The sequence below is a fragment of the Balaenoptera borealis genome, assembly GCF_965194805.1.
Source record: "Balaenoptera borealis genome assembly, chromosome: 16".
NCBI lineage: Eukaryota > Metazoa > Chordata > Mammalia > Artiodactyla > Balaenopteridae > Balaenoptera > Balaenoptera borealis.
Window position 1 is genome coordinate 81,561,481 of NC_138872.1, and position 19,251 is coordinate 81,580,731.

Below are 19,251 nucleotides of genomic sequence, written 5' to 3' on the forward strand. Positions count from 1 at the left end.
TAAGAAGTCACTTTTTTTTTTTTTTTTTTCGGCCGTGCTGCTCAGCACGAGGGATCTTAGTTCCCCGACCAGGGATCAAACCTGTGCCCCCTGCAGTGGAAGCTCAGAGTCCCAACCACTGGACCACCAGGGAAGTTCCAGGAAGTCACTTCTTAGCCGAAAACGCAGGCAGTCACAACAACCGTGCTTGTGTTGTTCTGCTGTGAGAATCAGATGAGACAACAGACTTCGAAGTGTTTTACAAACTCGAGGGATTATTATTTCATGATTGGAGGAAGAGAAGACAGCATTTGGTGACAAAGTTATAAAGGTAGATGATGGGGAGGGTGGTTGATGGGAAGGGAGAACACAGCAGGTGCTCCTGGGGAGACTCAGCAGTCGGTGGTGACGGTGGCTGAGAGCTCCTGGATGCGCCAGGCACTGCAAGCCTTGCACAAGATGTGCCCATCCAGCGGGTAGCAGCCCTGACACTCACCCTCAGAGGAGAGCAGCAGCCCACACTCCTGTTCGGAAAGAAGCAACAGCTTTCCATCAGGCCCGGACCCCTGAGTTCCTTCTCCCTCGTGCTCAGCACCCCAGACCCCAATAACCCTTTTTCCCTTGCCCAGGCCTCCTACCTCACACTTGTAACAGCCAATGTGAAAACTGCGATCCAGAGCTACGATTCGCACCGTCTCCTCCTGACCTGGCTCAGGCATGATGGCCCCACCACACACTGAGCATCTTGGGGCAAACTTCCTGGGGTGGAAGGGAACCAAGGAGGCTGTCAAGCCCCAGGGTTAGAGGGAACTAACAACGGAGCCCAGAGAAGGTGGGATGCAGGAGGGAACGGGAGAGGCCAGAGGTAGGTAGGGTCTTGGATCTTAGGGAAAGAGAGTGATTTTAACGAGAAGGAGGCATGGCCAGGGGTGTGAAACAGGAGCGGCTGGTACCGGGATATGAAGGAGAGATGCGGAAGATGGGAAAGGCCAGGCCAGACATCCTGAGACAAAAGGTGGGGACCCCGCTGACCTGTGGAAGTCCTCAATGCAGTGGATCTGGCTGGTGGCATCCACAGTGAAAGGGATGCCGTCGAGGCCGCGGTGGCACACCACACAGGTGAAGCAGCCAGGGTGGTAGGCCTTCCCCATAGCCCGCAGAATCCGGTCCAGAATGGGCTGGGAGCACGTGGAGCACTTCTCCAGGGTGGCCTGTCGGGAAGGAGGGCAGGAAGGTCAGGGGCTGGGGAGACCCATGGCAGCCCTTACAGGCATCCTGCCAGCCTACCCATCTGTGTCTGTAGCCCCCTGCATGTGATTCAGTGAAAGGTGGCCTTGAACAGATCTGAGTGCAAGCCCCAGCACTGCAGCTTCCTGGACAAATTATTTAACCTCTCTGAGCTTCAGTTTCCTTCAGTAGTAATATCTGCCTCACATTCCCTTAAATCTAAAATAAATGCCTCGGGACTTCCCTGGTGGTCCAGTGGTTAAGAATCCGCCTTCCAATACAGGGGACGCGGGTTCGATCCCTGGTCGGGGAACTAAGATCCCACATGCCGTGGGGCAACTAAGCCCATGCATCACAACTACTGAGCTCACGCGCCTCAACTAGAGAGCCCGCGTGCCGCAAACTACAGAGCCCACGCGCCCTGGAGCCCGAGTGCCACAACTGGAGGAGAGAAAACCCGCGCACCACAACGAAGAGCCCGTGTGCCGCGACGAAAGATCCCATGTGCCACAACTAAGACCCGATGCAGCCAAAAGAATCTTTAATTTAAAATAAAATAAATGCCTCACACGTATGCGGGAATATCGTCCTTCCTCTCCAGTAGCCAGTGTATTGCTACTTACTTCATTCATCTCCTCTTGTATATCAGTTTTAGTCCCCCCACTTCAAGCCCTATTCCTCTTTGGGGCTCGGATATCGAGTTCCCATCTTGGACTGGAAACCATCCCCCTAAGCCCCAACCACTCACCACATAGCAGCTCTCACAATATGCCCTCCTCTCCACGGCATAGAAATGCTGGCCCCGGAGCTGGGCCCGGCACGTAGAACACACAAAGCAGCCAACGTGAAAGACGCGGTCCAGGGCCACAACCCCGGCCCCATCCCCGACCACATCTTCTCCGCAGCCACCACACCGGCCTGGGGACGGGGAGGGACAGGGTCAATCTGCACAGGCCGGGAAGCTGGATCCACAGGCCTTCCGACTCTCCAGCCCCACCTCCCCTTTCCCGCCCTGCCCAGGGTCAGCTCACCCACCGAAGTACTCCCCGCTGGGTGGGTGGTTCATGTCGTGCACCAGCTTCTTGGTCAGCCTCTCAAGCTCCTCCTCGGGAGGCTGGCTCAGGGGGACCTGGGAGGTGAGAATCAGGGGCTTGGCCCTACCTCTAGCTCCTGATGCTGTCACTGAGGGTGACCAGGCAATTCTACCCAGAGAGTTCATCAGAGAACATCCCAGCCCAGGGCCAGGGGTGCCCCTCCAGGAGCCAGTGTGCAGATCTAGACCCCTTCCCTCCTTTATTTCCTGACCTGCCCCCACCCCCAGAGGATCCAGAGCTCCAGCGCCCCAGACCTCTGAAAACCAGGACGTGAAACCCCACCCACACCCCACCCAGTCAGCATCCAGTTGTCTTTGAGGACCCCAAATCCTAGTGCCCGGGGGCTTACCTGGGACCCGTACCCGCCTCCTCTTCCTCCTGCAGAGCTGGAGACCCCAGCAGCCTCTTCTTTGCCCCCCGGCCCTGGCTCGCGGTGGCTCCTATAGCCAGCCCCCCAGACTTCACCTCGGCCTGGGAGAGGAAAGTGGGGCCCCGGGAGGGGCCCAGAGGCCTGAGAGGCCCCCCGCCTGGGGGTGCCACAGCCTCTCACTGGTTGTGCCACCTTCACTTGCACAGGGAAGGCAGGGCCGGCGGGGGTGCTGGCCGTAGCATAGGAGGCTGGAGTGGGGCCCCCATAGGGGGATGCTGGGAGCGGCGGGGGAGGAACACCCCCTCCATTCGGCTTCAGGGAGCCTGAGCCTGAGCGGTAGGCAGGGGGCTGAGGGGGCTCGTAAGCCTGGGGAGAAACGCAGACCAGAAGGAGTGAGCTGGGCCCATTCTAGGACACACATCCGTAGAACCCCCTACCCCATGTGGCACCCAGGCAAGCACTGGTTTTGACAAGGGGCCTCCCTCGAGTGGTTGACAACCTAGTGAGTCTTGGTGACCCAGCTTCCTCCACACTGGTGTGGGCATCACTCACACAGAGGGGGAGGGCGGGTGAGAATTCAGAGTAGGGGCCAGGCTTGGGGGGGGGAGGGGCAGGGGACAAGGACCGGAAGGGACAGGGGCAGGACAGGGGAGTCACCTGCCGGTCAGGCCGCCTTGGGGCGTGACCTCGACCCCCGTCCAACTCAGCCAGCATGCTGGTCAGGGAATCTATCTCAGCATCCAGACTTCCTGGGCGCATGCCCCCCCTGTCTGCGGGGAGCCCCTGGGGATGGAGCAAAAGCAGGGAGAAAGCAAATCACACGGTCTCCTCTCCTGCCCTAAGCCCCCCCACCCCCCAATCCCCGTGCTCACCTGCGAGCGCTGGGGTGCTCCATGGCACCCCACCCAGGCCAGCCCCCGATCCTCCGGTCCCCCAGGGGCCTGGTAACACTGCTCAGATGGGAGGGGGCAAAAATTGACCCTGGGGTGGGGCTGGAGTGCTGGGTTGAGGGAAGAGAGAGCGAAGGTGGGGTTGGGGAAGGAGAGGGTGACACTTGTGGACGCCGCCGTCTTGGGTCCCTCTTCTCCCCTCCCCCACGCCCCCACCCCCGCACCTGGGGTCCGCGGATGGGGCAGGAGGCAGGGAGGGCCGCGAGGAGGCAGGGGCGGCGGGGTCCAGCCGGGCTTGGGAAGGGGCGGCAGTGGCGGGCTCAGCGGGAGGCAGGAGCCACAGGACAGAGGTGAGCTCTGGTGGCCCGGTGGCCTCCTCGGCCGCACTGGGCTGCCTTACCTGCTCCGTGGGCCGCCGGCGGCCCCGAGGCGCCTCGGGGGAGCCCTCTCCCCTGAGGGGCTCTGGCAGGCTCCGGCTGCTTCGGGGGGAGCCAGGTGGGCCCGGACATGGCCTGGAAAGGGGGACTCCAGACAGCGGTCAGGGCCCCACGGAGCCCCGGGCCTCTGACTTTGATCCCTTCTTCTGTCCCACACCTCGCTTGGGACTCCAGGAAAGAAACTTTTTCTGGCTTTTTTTTTCCCCTTCCTCCCTAATTTTGGGGACGGCCACGCCCCCGGTGACGTCACCGCATTCCTGGGGGAGGGTCACGTGGCCCCCTAGGCCCTAAACTGCCGTCCCTCCCCGAGTTGGGCCCCCTCCTGCGAGCAGGGAGGGCTTTCCTCGGGAGCCTAAGTCTGGGGGCTGCGGGCAGCCTCCATCTCCCACAGGCCCGGAGCCCCGGGTCCCGCATGTGGCCCCCTCGCCCCTGGGACGCTCCAGCGCCCCTCTTTCCCCATCCCCCATACAGATTTCTCCCTCTTTCCGTCCCAGCTACCCGCCCCCCTCCAGAAACGCCCGGCCAATGCGTAGTGTTTTGATCTTTTATTCACGTTCGGCAGTTAGAAAAATAAAACAGAACAAAAACATCAAAACCCCAGTGGTCGGGGCGTCTGCTGGGCGAGGTGGGGAGACTGAGGTAGCCTAGAGTCACAAGCGGAGACCCAGCCCCCGTCAAGGCACGGGTGAAGGGAGGGAGGCCAGCGGGGGAGGGGGCCCTCCCCCGTGGTGGCGGAGACAGCTGCCCTGCGTTAGTGCACCGGGGCCCCTCTCCCAGAGACCGAGAGATGCCAGAGACCAGGATCCCCTAATACCTCCACCAGGGTCCGACTCCCATGTGCCAGGCGGGTGGAAGGCGGCCCTTCCCCTCCTCACCCCGTAATCAAGGTGGGCCACCCGATTACAATTACCTGGACACTCTACTTGGAATGGGCATCAGAGATCAGTGCAAGTGACAGGGGTGACGCCGTGAATGAGCAGCGTGGGGCCCAGATCGCGGCTCAGAATTTCCAGCAGCGCCAGGTAGCGAGGATAGCGAGCAGGGTCAGCAGGTGGCCGAGGCAGGTACAGGAAGGTCAGGGCGGTGGCGGGCCCCTCCTCGCCATCCCCACCCTCAGGGCCACCAGGCCCCCCTCCTCCGCCGCGCCCCTGCTGGGCCCGAACCAGGGCGTTGGCACTGCATGCCAGGGCCTCTGCCTCGGCGTCTCCCCGCCTGCCGTTCACGAAGTCCCCTTCCTCCTCCTCCTCAGGCTCCTGGGACGACGCAGCCCCCTCGCCCCACACCACCTCCTGCACCTGGGCCCGGATCCTCAGCTGGCTCAGCAGTGCCCGGAGCCGCCCCTCGGCTGCCCCTGGCGCCTCGCGAGGCCCCAGGCACAAGAAGATCCGCAGGCGGGCACTGTGCCAAGCAGGCACCATGCCCAAGATGGTTGCCATCTGCAGCAGGAAGAGGCCGCAGACATCCACGTAGCCGGGCCCGCCCCGGGGCCGCAGCAAGTTGAGGGGCCACACGTCCACGTGATGCAGCTGAGAGGTGCCCCCAGATCCCCGGCTTAGCCGCTCGGGGGGCAGGGCTCCACAGGCCCGGGCCAGAACCACATTCTTGTTCATCTTCAGGGCGTCTGCCACTGTGGCCACGTAGTCCTGGGGACTGAGAGCCCGAGGGCTTCCCGGAGCCCGGGGTGGAGGGAACAGGGTGCTCAGGGCCGGGGACCCGCCCTCCTGGGTGCCATCCACAGGCTCAGAGAAAGCTGGGTCCGTCAGGAAGTGGTCCTGGGGTGCAGCATCGTCGTAGAAACCCAGGACCAGCGTGTTGGGCTTCATGCCACCTGGGGTAGGCAGGAAGGAACCCACAGGAATCAGACTCAGGCTGAGTTCACACTATGCTAATAGGTGCCCACTCCCACCCGCTGACAGCAAGGTGTGTCAGCCATCAGGTATGACACGTGCATTGTGCTTGGCCTCTTAAGGCAACATTATGCACATTTGCATAATGACTTTTAGTTTTCCCAAACACTTTCACATGCATTTATTTGATTTATCTCCATGACTAATCGCCTCCATTTAAATAGGCAAAGTTCGCCTTAGGATTCTTGTAACTAAGAAGCACTTCCTTTCCGGGGCAGTAGGATGTATTCACTCTGGGCTTCAACACCTTTTTCATGATAGGAGATACAAGTCTGACTCCACTGGCAGATGGGACCCCCTGATTAGTCAAGCGCATGGCCTCAATCCCCAGGGAAACAGCGCTCAGACCCTGCTAGGGGAGGATGAGAACTCAGGGCTGGGGCTGCACAATCTGTTTCTGTGACTGCAAAGCCCTAACGACAGCGTGTCCAAAGCACTGTCCCCTGTGAGCCACCGTCTGCACGCTGACTGGAGCCCCCATCCTGTTGAAAGCACTCTGTGTTTTAACTCATCTAATCCTTGAAGCAACAGTATGAGGTAGGAACTATTACTCACCCCCTTTTACAGATAAGGAACCTGAGACCCAGAGAGCTGAAGTCACTTGCCCAAAGGCTCATGGCTGATAGACACTGGGGCCAGCAAGTGAACACGATGTACCCAGCACCAGAGCCCATTCTCTGAGCCACTAAGCTGGTGGTGCACCAACCACAAAGCCCCCAGTCCCTACTGACAGCTCCTGGGTTTTACTATCTGAACAACGAATATGGAATCAGATAATTTCCCCTGTACCAGGCCTGAGTTTACAGGAAGACTCAGACCTCCTCTAAGACCCCTTCTCACGGGACAAAAGGTGTACTCAAAATCTGCCAGTAAATCAAATTCTCCATGCTGGGGGACTGACCACTTAAAGGAAACCTTTTCCATTTCATTTGAATCATTTTCTGCAGGATGAATTACGTGAAAGGAGTGGTCTCTTGGTCCAGAGACCAAGGGTTTCTCCCCAACAAAAGGTGGGGCTGAGGAGAGACAAGCCCTCAGATGCTCCAGGTTCTAGCTAACAATGCTTGATAACACCCCTAAAACACCTTGGCAGGTGGGAACTCCAGCTGATCTTGCAAATTAAACTAGTCACACCCCCTCCTGAGCATTTTCCAGGGTTCTGATTGACACCGACCAGGGCAATGTCCAACACTTGAACTTTAGCCAGATTGTAAGTGGAGCAGGAAGCATGCGCTCAGAGAGGGCACAGACGCCAGTCCCGGGGTTGAGAAAGATGGAGGCGCTGAGCAGGAATTTGGAGGAAGTTGGGGAGCTGGGCTGGAGGCATTGGCACGAAGATGCAGTCACGGAGCTCGGACTGTTCCACTCCATGCGACAGCATCAGACCCACACACCCCTGGCATCCTTTGTAGTCTCTGGGGGCCACGTTAACCACTCCGTACTTCTCTGCTCCTCTCAAGGCCCAGCTGAGATACCATCTCATCACAAAACCTTTGCCGGCCACATCGGTGACAGTGGTCTTCCTCTCTCTGAACTCTGGTGGTTAGAAAGCATCTACCCTAGATTTGATGGGGCAGCCCCACCTCAAATACTCCTCCCACTGCCCCCTGAAAGACAACATGTTCTTCAGAGCCTGTGCCCCAAGCATGGGTCAGAAAGAAAACAGACAAACGGTGTTGTTCCATCTCTAGTCCTTAAGGCGTCACCTCGGAGACCTTATCACACACTGTCTTTTATCTTTGAGAACCAAGTCCTGTCTGCACTAGACTGTGGGTTCCTTTTGGAGTTTGCAATCTGTGGTTGACTCTCTGGAGGAGGGGAGCAGAGATTGAGAGGGGCCACGGAGTGGGGGGCCGAGGGCACCCGGAGAGGAGCAGCTCACCAAGACCTGAGATCCGCAGCAGGTGCTGAGCCCCCTGGCGCACGGAGGGCGAGAGGGTGAGGTCCACGAAGGCCTTCACTTGGGCCCGGTCCACCAGGCTCAGCCACGCCCCGTACTGCGGCTGCACGGGGTCCGAGGGCAGGGAGTCTGCGGAGGAGGCAGGCAGCCCATGTGGGCCAGATTCACGTACTTTCTCCTAGAGTCCAAGTCCACGTGGGCAGAAAAGAAAGGTCTGGGCAGGGGTATGGCTGGTAGGGAGGGTCATCTGGGAAGAAGCACGAGGCCTCTGGGGCACAAAGAACACAAAGAGCTTCTGGGAACGGGAGGGAGAGAGAGGTCGGGGCGGAGGGGTGAGTGGAGGCACTGACCGAGGTCTCCCAGGGTGACATGGCCCAGCACATAGAGGCCCCCTTTCTTGAGCTGGTTGGCCAACCGCAGCAGAGGCAGCGCGCCCCGGGGGTTCCCCACCAGCAGCAGCAGCTGCGGCCGCCAGAACTTCACGTGGTCCTTCCGGACGTCCAGCCGGAGCAGGTACTTCCGCACCTGGGGACCAGGTGAGGTGACAGGAGGAAGGGCTCCGGGGCGCAGCCCCCATTCACCACCTGGGCCGGAACCAGCGCAGGCAGCCGGGGGAAGAGGAGGCCTCCTCCGGGCGTGGGCGTTCCCGTCCCATCCCCTCCCCTCCCCCTCCCCTCCCCCAAGCTCCCCCCACCTGATGGAAAAGCAGGGCCTGGCTGACGTAACCCCAGCTGCTGGGGCCTCCTCGAGCCGTGAGCAGGGCAGAAAGCAGGCCCATGAGAAGCAGGGAGCCGCCAGCGGCCCCGGGGCTGATGAGGAACATCATGAGCAGGCAGGAGGCCACCCCCAGCAAGCAGGTGTGCCAGGAGAAGAGGCTGAAGGTGGGGCTGGGGGCCGACAGAGAAGGAAGGACGCTCAGGGCTGCCCCGACAGCGAGCCACTCCACTCCATCCGCAGCCTCTCCCCGCTTGGTCCCAGGCCTTCCCATTCCTCCCTCCCTTTCTCTGAGGACACAGGCATCTCCTTCGCTCACCGGAAGTTGGGGGCCGAGGCCCACTCGAGGCTCAGGCAGGACAGGTCCACGGCAGCATAGGCCACCAGGTAGAAGACAGTGACCACGGCGGCCAGCGTGTTCAGCTTCCCAGCCAGGAGCACCAGCTGGACAAGGACCAAGAGGCTGGGCGTTCATCCACGCGCCCCGCTCCCCGTCCTACGCCAACACATCCTGCCTTTTCAGGCACGTCTCCCAGTGCGCGTCTGACCCTTCCTGGTCCCGTGAGTGTAACCAGGGGGGGCTTACGGTGAGGGTGAGGGCAGCTTGAAGAGGAAAGCTTACCTGCACTAGGCCCCAAGAATAGAGCACGGCTCCCCAGGGGTTCCCCCCTTGGGATACAACCTTAGCCGGCGCCAGGATCACTCCTGTGCAAACGGAAATGCAGCAGACATATCAGCCTGGGCCAAGGTGGGGACCGAGACAGACACGGGAGGGTGCGCTCAGAGCCGGGCACGAGGCAGGGGACAGCGCACCAAAGAGGTTGTCCTGGGCCAGGGCGTGGAGGATGCGGGAGGCGCCGATGAGGGAGCTCATGGAGGCTGAGAGCGATGTGGCGTAGATACCGGTCAGCACCAGCGGGGACCACAGGCTGATGGCTTGGAAGAACCCGTAGTCCTCCTGCAGCAGGATCCTACAGGAAGGAAAGGAGGAGGATGCAGATAATAAATGTGCATCCATCCCAGGGGCCTGGTGAGAACAGTTCTCCCAACACTGGCTGAGGTTAAGCGCTGGGTATTCTGAACTGACCCCAGCCCTGATCTCAAGCACCGTATTGATAGATCAAGTGTGCCCAGGGGTTAGACTTGGCATTCACTGGTTGTCGTTGGGCTGCTTTGGATTTAATCACAGGGTGGACATTCCCAACAGTACGTGCACAAGAAGCCAAATATTTATGGAAATACAAATTGACTAGAAAGCTGTTCCCCACCCCACCCCCAAACCCAGTACTTACAATAGTACCAGGCACAAAGCAAACGCTGGCTTCGCGTTGGCTCTTACCACGTAGCCAGCCCTCCGCACCCGGGGCAGCAGCTCTAACTCTCTCCCAGTGGGAGGAACAGTCCCCATCTTCTCCACACCCCCCAACAACTTGGGTATCTGCCCCCCACCCCCCGCCCCGGCCCGTGCTTCCCTTGGTGATCCAGGTGTGACAACACCTCCACTCCACCCCCTCAAGGACCAGGCTCACCCCCTCCCCAGGCACCTGTCACAGGTGAAGCTGGAGAGGAAGAAAAGCAGGATGTAGATGAAGAAAGTATAGGCAACAGCAACAATCGTGCCCAGAGGAATGGCCCGGCTGGGATCTTTCAGCTCCCCTGGAGGGCAGGGAGCAGAGGGAGGGAGGTCAACCCCCCACCGTGCCCTGTTATCCCTGAACCCTCAGTGCCCTGTAGGGGCACAAGGCGGCAAGGCAGCCCCCCTTCCCCCAGGACTCTCACCTGACATGTTGGCCCCGGCCATGATGCCTGTGCAGCCGTTAAAAAGGACGGCAAAGACGCTAGCAAAGGTCATCGTGGCCCCCGTGGTGTAGTCCTTGGCGTAGCCAGCTGAGGAGAGGGGAATCGTTCCCAGGGAGGAGAGGGGATCAGCATCCGTCGTAGGGATCCGGGCGTTTTGGCCCTGCTACCCTCTCCTCACGTGCTAAACCTCCCCCCCCCCGCCTCCCCACCACCCTCACCAACTCACCAAGACCCCAGCCCTGACCCGTCTCTGGCTCTGGCTCAGCTGACCTCATCACCACCTTCTCCCCATGCTCCTCCGTTCCTCCCTCCAGGCCTTCATCCACGCTCTTTCCTAAGACGCCTTCCCTCCACCTCCTATCTGAATTTCCCAACCCCGCTCACGCCACCTCTAGCTCCACCAGCTCGCGCCCTCCCCGGCCCATACCCAGGTCTCCCTCCTCTGGACTCCTCTGTGCTTCTTGTCTACTTCAATCACACTCGGTCCTATTATGCAATTTGTTTCCTGAATATACATCTTATCTCTCCAACTAAACAAGTTCCTCTAAGGTAGGGACTGTCTTGTGGTCACTCTCGTGCCCAGCTGGGTCAAACAGACAGCGGCCAATACACGCCCAACAGATGTTAATCAACCTGTACTGCTCCAGGTCCAGACCTCCCGCCCCTGATTTTCTCTGACATCTCTTCTCATCCAGGGATTCCAAGCCCCCCACACACACACGCCCACCCCTCGCCCTGAGAACCCCAGGCCTCCTGCACCCAGCTCACCGCCCAGATTGGCCTTCAGGGTGCTGCTGTTGAAGCCGGTGAAGTGGCCAACCTGGGGCGGCAGGGAGGAGCCGTTGGGGCCAGGCCTAGGGGTCAAGGGGATGTCCCTGGGCCTCACAGCCACAAAGCTGACCAGCACAGAGGCCAGGGAACCGGAGACCAACAGGAATGTGAGGAAGGAGGCACGCGCATAGAGGCCGGCCCCCAGGGTGCAGACCCCGCCCACCAGGCCCAGCAGCAAGGAGCCGTAGAGCAGGTTCCAGCCGTAGCCCTGGGGTAGGATGCGGAGCCCGCTGGACCCCGTGGCATCTGTAGAGAGGAAGGAACAGAGTTAGAAAGCCAGACCCCCAAGGAGGGACCCCAACCATGACTCAAAGCAGGAAGAGACCCCATCTTTGGCCCACCTGTCCTCAGAGAGGCCATCTTTTCCACTCCCCCACCCAACTGTACCCCAGCATCCTAGCCCTGCCTGGTGGGTACCACCAATCTTGCTCTGTCAATTTTAGGAGTGTTAATCTGGCCTCCCTGACTAGATGGGAAGCTCCTCACGGGCCAGGACATTCTCTTGGAAGTCTGGATGTCTGCACGAGGCTGGGCACACAGCAGGAGCTCAAGAAAGTTGAGCTAAAGGACCGCTATGCATCTCTCCTGGAGAGGGCTTCTCTCCCTGCCATGATCCCAGAATCCCAGACCCGGCAAATCCTCAGAGCTGCCCAGATCAGGGTGGGGAGCACAAACCAGCCCCGAAGACATCAAGCATGGCCTCCACCAGCCCCAGCAGGGAGACGGCACAGCCACAGACGTTAGCCAAGTAGAACATGAGGCCGATGCTGCCCCCGACCTCAGGCCCCAGGGTCCGACTGATCATGACTGAAAGTGGAAGCAGGGGGTGAGCGTTAAGGGAAAAGAAACTGGAGTGTGAGGAAGGGCCCGGGCACAAAGCACTGTGCAGCTGGCCCTCCAGGCCTCACCTCCCTGAACACACGGGACTGTTCCCAGGGGCAGTGTGTCCCACTGCAGCCACTCCCAAGCCACGTGGCTTTGCCCAAGTCACTAATGCTCTTGAATTTCCTCGTCCATAAGATGAATACTACCTAACTGACAGGACTGTCAATTAGAACCAAAATGGCAGCTGGGAAGACACCTGGTGAACTGGAAAGTGGCACTAACGTGTCAGGTCGTGTTTGTCACCTTCCCCATACCAACCCGTCTGCTGGACATTCATTAGAACTTGTCCCCTCTTGTCCTACCCCACCAGGGGATGCAGGGAGGGGCCCTCTCCTCCCCGCTATAAGACAGAAGAGCCCAGACCCCTGTCCACCGACGTTGGAGGATACAGTAGGCTCCGCCCCCTCGCACAGCTCCATTGGTAGCGATGGCACAGACGGAGAGGACAGTGAGTGCCAGGATGAAGTAGGCAACCAGGAGCATGGCCAAAGCCTGCAGCAGCCCAGCATGGCCCACCACGAACCCTGGGACAGGAGTGGCAAAGCAGGTGAGATGGCGGCTCACCCATCGCACCCCCCACCCCACCCCAAGCCCTTCATCCGCCCATTTCTCCCAGGGCCCTTCCCCAACCTCATCCCAGTCCCACCCCACTGCACCCCCAAGTAAACCCCTGCCACTCACCAATCCTCAAGAAGACAACTATACTGAACATGGACAGGACCGTGGGTACCACCACACCCAGGAAGGTGGACAGCTTCCGGGCAGACGCCCCTCCAGGACCCCCGGCCCCATTGGCAGGGAAGGAAACCCCCTCCTCCCCCAGGAGCCGGTAGGCCAGCAGAGGAGAGTTCTCATTGGCCATGGTCGACAGCGGGCAGAGGAAGCTGCCAGTGGGTTATGAAGCCTGCAAAGAGTTTGCTGAGTGGAAGGCAGCTCCGTGGAGCCCCCCACAAAACACCTCTAACCAAACACCCAGAAGCTTCCCCTGAAAGGAAACACACACACAGACACACTCACGTTCACCAACAACTCAAAGAGTTAGTGGAGGGCAGACAGGTCCCGGCCACTGCCCCAACAATGGCAGACTCTTAAGCCTCAGCAGTGGGTACCATGGCCCCTCCCAGCTCCTGAGGCCACCCCTTCCCCCGTATCCCTGAGACTAGGGATGGCAGTGGCTCTGGAAAGGTGCAAAGATCCTCCGCCTTCTTAACTAGCAGCACAAGAGGAAGCAAATCCCCCAAAAGGGAAGTGAGTGATGGGCAGGAGGCCCTCCTCACCCGCTCCTCCGGAGTCCTGAGCCGCCCCCCAAGATCCTCCATGCAATCACCTCATCCCCAGGCGATAAGAAACTTCCGAATCTTCCAAAGCCCCACCCTCCATCAACACTCTCCCTCAACCCATCTCAGACAGCCTCCTCTTTCCTTAATCTCACCAGATTCCTCCCACCCACACAGGCGTCCCCCAGACTCTACCTCCCCAACAACTCCTCGACGACCAAAACAAAAACACCGCCCGGCGACACAAGGTGGTCCTCCTCCCCGCACCGGTTCCTGCCCACTTTCTCCCCGGGCGGGTTGGAAGGGGCCGAGATTCGCTCCTCCTCGGCCAGGCGCACCCTCACCGCCCGGGTGTGGCAGGGCGCTCACTTACCCACCGGAGGACGCAGCCGCTCGGGGGTGATCCCCGAGAGCCGGAGGGTCCGCTACTGGCGGAGGGGGCGCGGGTGCCGGAAAAGACAGCTGTGGCTACCGGGATGCCAGGCCCGGAGCCTGACCCACCCCCAGCACACACGCGCCCCATTGGTCCCCAGGCCCGGCCCCGCCCCGTGGGCGAGCCCGGGGAAGCCCCGCCCCACCCGGCTCCCGCTGCCTACGCGGCTCCCGCCCCACGTGCGACCCGGGTGCTGCCCTGGGTCGCCACTCAAACGTGCGTCTCCGGCAGGGTGTGGGCCACGGCTCCCACTGCGCCTATCACCCTGGTGCAAACAGGCGCCCGCCACGCGGGTGGGACCCCACTCGGAGCTCGGAGGCGCCCGGAGGAGACACTGCTGAAAGGGGCGTGTCGTGACGGCGAAAGGCCTCCGGCAGGTGGGCGGAGCCACAACACCTGGCCCAGGTGCGCCACCCGGAACGCGGGGCCTTGTCGGCCCACGCCTTCCGGGGTCCTACTCCTCCAGCCTCTCGGATCCTTGCAAAGCCCACCAGGTCCTGGCCTCAGTCCTCGCCCCTGCGGCGCCCTCCCCTCGCGCCCTGTCCAGCCCACTGGCTGCTCTCCTCTCTTCCGCCACCAGAGGGAGCCATTGGCCGCCGATCCGGGCGAGCCCTGGAGGCGCAAGCCGCCGTAGGTCGGCGTGGTCCCCCGCCCGCTTTCGTGCCTCCCCGCAAGGTTGTCCCCTCCAGACTTTTGAACCTCTGAGAGTTAGGACCCACTCCTCACTCTTTACAGGTGCCATCAACGTCAGCACCACCTGGCAACGTTTCCTCATCTGTAAAATGGGGATTAGCTAGACCCTCCCGGTTAAGGTTGCTGTGAGTGTTCAATAAACTAATAGGCACTTGAGAACAATACCGAAATGTTCAATAACTTATTTGCATACGGTACTACATGAAATATGCATAACCACTTTGTGAGGTAGATCCCGCTATGATTTCCATTTTTCACGTTAGCAAATTGAAGCTTGGAGAACTTCAGTAATAATTTCCTAACTTTATAGAGTCCTTCATGGTTACACTGTCATTTGAGCCTCAGGAAATGAACACCGCTTTTCCTGCCACTGGCTTTGGGCTGTAAATTATCTGCAACCTTTCCCTAGGAGAGGAAGGGGCTCAAAGCAGAACAAATGTGGCTTTGCCAGGGAGAGATCTCATGAGCAGTTAAACTGTGGTATTTTCAGTGGTCATCTCTGCTACCCACAACACGGAGCTTGGCTCCTGGGTCTCTCCAACATCCCTCCTGTCACAATTTTTGGTGATTTCAACATCCACATGGATGAGACTTCCAACACCCTGGGCTGGCAGGTGCTTAAACTCCACTTCTGCATAGATCTCACCCTCCATCCCACCCAATGGTGATGCCTAGACATTGTCATTACCAATAATGTACCCTTTCCTCTTTTCATTCACCACTTCTAGTTATGCCTGTTGAGGAAAAAAAATAATCTGACACTTGCTAAAACAGTAAAGAAGACTTTATTCAGAACTATTGCAATAGGTGTCAAGACTCACAATAGGGGAGAGAGAACGGGCTCAACTCCAAATACAGCAAAATCAGCTGGGGATTTAGAGCCAACAAGCAGAATGAGGGGGTCAGTGAATGGAAAATTACTAAGAGGAAGCACCAAGCATCGGGGGATTCTAGCTAAAGGGACTTAACAGGATCCTTGCTGAAGGCAGGCCAGGGTGATCAGATATGAAGGGTGGGTGGATTCTCTCTAAACTGAGCTAGGAAGGCCCAGCACGGATGGGGGCCAAGGTCGAGGCCTAGTCCAGAAGAAGGTTCAGAGGAACCTGACTGAAGTTTGGTCAAGGGGAGGGTCTTTGTCATGCCCTGACCTGAACACTCCTCCACCTCACCGGACCCTCAATCCATTGATCCTGCCCTCTGCCCACTGTCCCCCACTCACTTCCCTTCTTACCCAGCTTAAAGTTCACGGTCAGTGAAAAGCCCTCCCTTGCCCCTCTCTCACTTTATTACACCTCCTGGCAAAATCACAGCTCTGGTAAATGCAACTATCCTCCCGTTCAGTCTCCTTTGCTGGTTCTTCCTCATCTCTTGTCTCAACTCTGGAGCACCGCTAGGTGTTGGAGGAACAGCCAAGAGGCCACTGTGGACTGGAGGCTCCAATGAGCACTGGAAGCTCAGTCCACAGACATTTTTTCACCACTTACACCCACTCTCTTGGTGATCTCATCCAATCCCCTAGTTTTAAATACCATCTCTATAACAGTGCCTCAAGGGTGTATCTACAGCCCAGATCTCTACTCTGAACTTCAGACTTCCAAGAACATACTAACATCTCTGCTTGGACATCAAATGGGCAACTCAAACTTGGCATATCCAAAATCCAACGCCTGAACACACCCCCACAACCTACTCCTCTTGTGCTTGTCCCACTTGCCCAGTTGCTTAGGTCAAAAACCTTGGGGTTGTGCTTGAATACTCTCTCTCACACCCCACATGCAACCCATCAGCAACTCCTTTGGCCTCTACTTTTTTTTTTTTTTTTTTTTTTTTTATGGCTGTGTTGGGTCTTCATTTCTGTGCGAGGGCTTTCTCTAGTTGCGGCAAGCGGGGGCCACTCTTCATCGCGGTGCGCGGGCCTCTCACTATCGCGGCCTCTCTTGTTGCGGAGCACAGGCTCCAGACGCGCAGGCTCAGTAATTGTGGCTCACGGGCCTAGTTGCTCTGCGGCACATGGGATCTTCCCAGACCAGGGCTCGAACCCATGTCCCCTGAATTGGCAGGCAGATTCTCAACCACTGCGCCACCAGGGAAGCCCTGGCCTCTACTTTTAAAATACAACCAGTATCCAACCCCAATTTACCACCCTAGTCCAAGTCACCATCATCTCTTTTTTTTTAAATAAGTTTATTTTTATTTATTTATTTTTGGCTGCATTGGGTCTTCATTGCTGTGTGCAGGCTTTCTCTAGTTGGGGCGAGCGGGGGTTGCTCAGCAGTTGCGGTGCAGAGGCTTAGCTGCTCCGCGGCATGTGGGATCTTCCCGGGCCAGGGCTCGAACCCGTGTCCCCCGCACTGGCAGGCAGATTCTTAACCACTGAGCCACCAGGGAAGTCCCCACCATCATCTCTTGCCTGCATTATTGCAACAGCTCCCTGACTGGTGGCCCCCTGACTGGTGTGCCTGCTTCTGCCCTGGCCCCTACATTCTATTCTCAACAGATTAGAGGGATGCTATTAAAGCAAGTATCCATTCATGACACTTCTCTTTTCAAAACTGTCCAGTGGTTTCCCATTTTCCTCAGAGTAAAAATCAAAGTCCCTTAAGGTAACCATACTTACCTTCTGATTCACCGACTACAGTCCAACTACCAGTTTGTGCCTGTTGCTTTAGCATAAGTATTAACAGCATATCCTTCGCTCAGAAGTGACCCAGAGTGGTCTATATATTATATGGGCACCCTACCCATGAAGCCCTACCCGATATGCATCCTGCCCTCACCTCTCATCTCCTGATCTCACCCCACAACGACCTCTGGGCTGTTCCCAAGAACGCCCTGTGGGCACCCAGGGCATGAGCCTCCTTTGTCTTCTGAACTCAAATATTATCTTCATAGTGAAATCTTCTCCGCCAGTCCCATTTAAAATTGAACTACACCTTCCTTCCCATCCCACTTTCCTATTTTTTTCTCCATAGCGCTTAACACTAATACATGTCGTTTACTTGTGTATCTTGTTCATTGACTGTCTATTCCCAACAGAAAGTTAAGCTCCACGAAACAGGAACTTGTCTTTTCTTCGCTGCTCTAGCTCCGGTACTTCTAACAGCTCCTGGCACTCGAGTGGACCTCAGGATCCATTCCCTGACGGTTCTGGGAACCATCGCGGACCTGAGGGCTTGCTCCTCACGTGACTGCATTGGCCCCGCCCCGCCCGCTGGGAAGGGAATATGGCGGCGCCCAGGGTGGCCTCAGGGAGAGGGCAAACAAAGAGAGGGCGCCAGCTTGCTAGAGCGTCCGCGCCGCCGCCTAGTCTGCGGGTGCGTCCTGGGAAGGCGTGAATTCATAGGCTACGTGCTGGTCCTCCTCCCCACCATTTTTTAAAGAAAAAGGAATTAGCTAGTCCTTAGAAACTGCTCGGTCTGACCTGCCTACCGTCTCCCCACCGCTTGGGATTCCCCGGATCCGAGGCGTGTAGGACGAGGTTGTGGGATTCAGTATCTAGATTTTTCTCCCCTCGTGTTGGCTCCCACCTATTAGGTCACCTCGGGGTGTCCCTCCAGCCTCTAGTTCTAGGAATCCCCGAACACACACCCGGACCGCCCCTCGGAGATACGACGTCCAATCCCCGCCCCCGGGTGCCCCAACTCCGAGTTCAGGCCCTAAATGCTAATTCCCCGAAGATCGAGCTTCCCTACCCCCGCCGTGAGCTCCCCAGGATTAAGTCTTGTGAATCCGGGCCCCCCCCCTCCCCCAGGCCCCAGGGGCAGATGAGCCCTTGGCCACCGCCCCTACAGTTTCCTGCAGACCCAGCAAACAAAAGGCTCGGGAAGAGAGGCGAGGCTGAGCAGGGCGCCCTTCCTGCAGGAACAGCTGATGGAGCAAAATGACCCAGGAGGGAGAGGAGGGGATGGATGAAATTCCAGGGTTCCTGGAGGACCGCAGCGGGAGGCCAGACTCCTGGATCCTGGAGAGGGAGGGAGGGAGTACAGGAAAGCGGCGGTGGAGGGCCCAGGCCGGACCCCGGAGTTTGCTGGGCTCTACCAGATCCCAACCGCCCTAGTGGGGGGGATGTCAACACTGGATTTCAGGTGAGCTCTCAGGCCCCCACGCTGGAATGGTGGGGGCTGGGAGAGGCCTGAAGGGCTGCGTCATCTCCTCTGGGCCCAGCCTGCCACCCCCTGGCCCGACCTGCTACCCTCGGTGCAGGCCCCACCCTGGCCTGGCTTCCTGCTCCTCCCCAGGCACGGAGCTTTCCCTGCCAAGCTCCACGAACCAGCCCGGGGGCTTCTGGTCCCTTCAGGACCTCGGTAGCCTAGCCCCCAGCCACGAACAGTCCTTGTATTCCCACCTAGAGCCATTGCCCCCTGCCCCCATCCCTGTCAAGGATACAATGGTAAGGGAAGGGCCCTGTCCAGTGGGTGGGGGGATGCTGGCATGGAGGGGGGGCTTGGCCTCATATCCTGTCAGGCTGCCAAGGGAAGAGAGGAAACAAAAGACTTCCCCCTGCTGGGACAATGAGCCTCCCATTACCTCTCCCCGACTCCCCCCCGCACTACCCACCCCCAGCCCTCCCTTTAAGCTCTGGTCCCCAGCCCCCTTGCCTCCGTTCTCTCTACCTCCTTGCCTTCTGGTAGCCTTGGCCTCTGTGGTGAGCTCTGCCCTTCCCCTGCGCTCCTTCTTATCCGCTCGCACTGCTGCTTGCTCCCGGTCCTGGCTGTTTCAGTCCCCTGCCACTCCATCAGTGCTCAGGGTCCCTTCCTCTTCCCCAGCACCAAGATTGGGGGCTGGCTGGGCCAGGCTCTGGTGAATGTTAGGGG

The 19,251-nt window shown here is 58.9% G+C and overlaps 3 protein-coding genes and 1 long non-coding RNA gene across 8 annotated transcripts; 2 read left to right on the top strand and 2 right to left on the bottom strand.

Annotated features, from left to right (window-relative positions):
* Positions 1 to 234: 234 nt before the first annotated feature.
* TRIP6 (thyroid hormone receptor interactor 6) lies at positions 235 to 4,361 on the bottom strand. 2 transcript variants are annotated; one of them, XM_082360332.1, is made up of 9 exons: positions 3,961 to 4,361; positions 3,543 to 3,670; positions 3,328 to 3,453; positions 2,650 to 3,036; positions 2,242 to 2,335; positions 1,955 to 2,124; positions 1,012 to 1,190; positions 618 to 738; positions 235 to 503 (listed from the first exon to the last, which is right to left on the bottom strand). In XM_082360332.1, exons 1-9 carry the CDS (start codon positions 4,067 to 4,069, stop codon positions 372 to 374), a joined length of 1,446 nt encoding a protein of 481 aa, XP_082216458.1. In that variant the 5' UTR covers positions 4,070 to 4,361; the 3' UTR covers positions 235 to 371. The 2 variants fall into 2 exon arrangements, with proteins under 2 accessions (XP_082216458.1, XP_082216459.1); XM_082360333.1 differs by lacking the exon at positions 3,328 to 3,453.
* LOC309613490 lies at positions 704 to 1,780 on the top strand. The gene is made up of 2 exons (XR_014235758.1): positions 704 to 811; positions 1,490 to 1,780. It is a non-coding gene; the product is annotated as an uncharacterized lncRNA (long non-coding RNA).
* Positions 4,362 to 4,527: 166 nt separating the features above from the next.
* On the bottom strand, positions 4,528 to 13,835 carry SLC12A9 (solute carrier family 12 member 9). 4 transcript variants are annotated; one of them, XM_082360325.1, is made up of 14 exons: positions 13,685 to 13,835; positions 12,716 to 12,938; positions 12,424 to 12,558; positions 11,825 to 11,956; positions 11,087 to 11,395; positions 10,298 to 10,405; positions 10,063 to 10,174; positions 9,332 to 9,489; positions 9,141 to 9,223; positions 8,838 to 8,962; positions 8,499 to 8,691; positions 8,155 to 8,329; positions 7,787 to 7,933; positions 4,528 to 5,825 (listed from the first exon to the last, which is right to left on the bottom strand). In XM_082360325.1, exons 2-14 carry the CDS (start codon positions 12,894 to 12,896, stop codon positions 4,933 to 4,935), a joined length of 2,751 nt encoding a protein of 916 aa, XP_082216451.1. In that variant the 5' UTR covers positions 12,897 to 12,938; positions 13,685 to 13,835; the 3' UTR covers positions 4,528 to 4,932. The 4 variants fall into 4 exon arrangements, with proteins under 4 accessions (XP_082216451.1, XP_082216453.1, XP_082216452.1 ...); XM_082360327.1 differs by having other exon boundaries at positions 13,689 to 13,830; XM_082360326.1 differs by lacking the exon at positions 13,685 to 13,835 and having other exon boundaries at positions 12,716 to 12,948.
* LOC309613486 (uncharacterized protein) lies at positions 12,490 to 18,142 on the top strand. Its single transcript, XM_082360335.1, has 4 exons — positions 12,490 to 12,581; positions 13,489 to 13,559; positions 13,976 to 14,121; positions 14,480 to 18,142. Exons 1-4 carry the CDS (start codon positions 12,516 to 12,518, stop codon positions 14,539 to 14,541), a joined length of 345 nt encoding a protein of 114 aa, XP_082216461.1. The 5' UTR covers positions 12,490 to 12,515; the 3' UTR covers positions 14,542 to 18,142.
* The last annotated feature ends 1,109 nt before the right edge of the window (positions 18,143 to 19,251 follow it).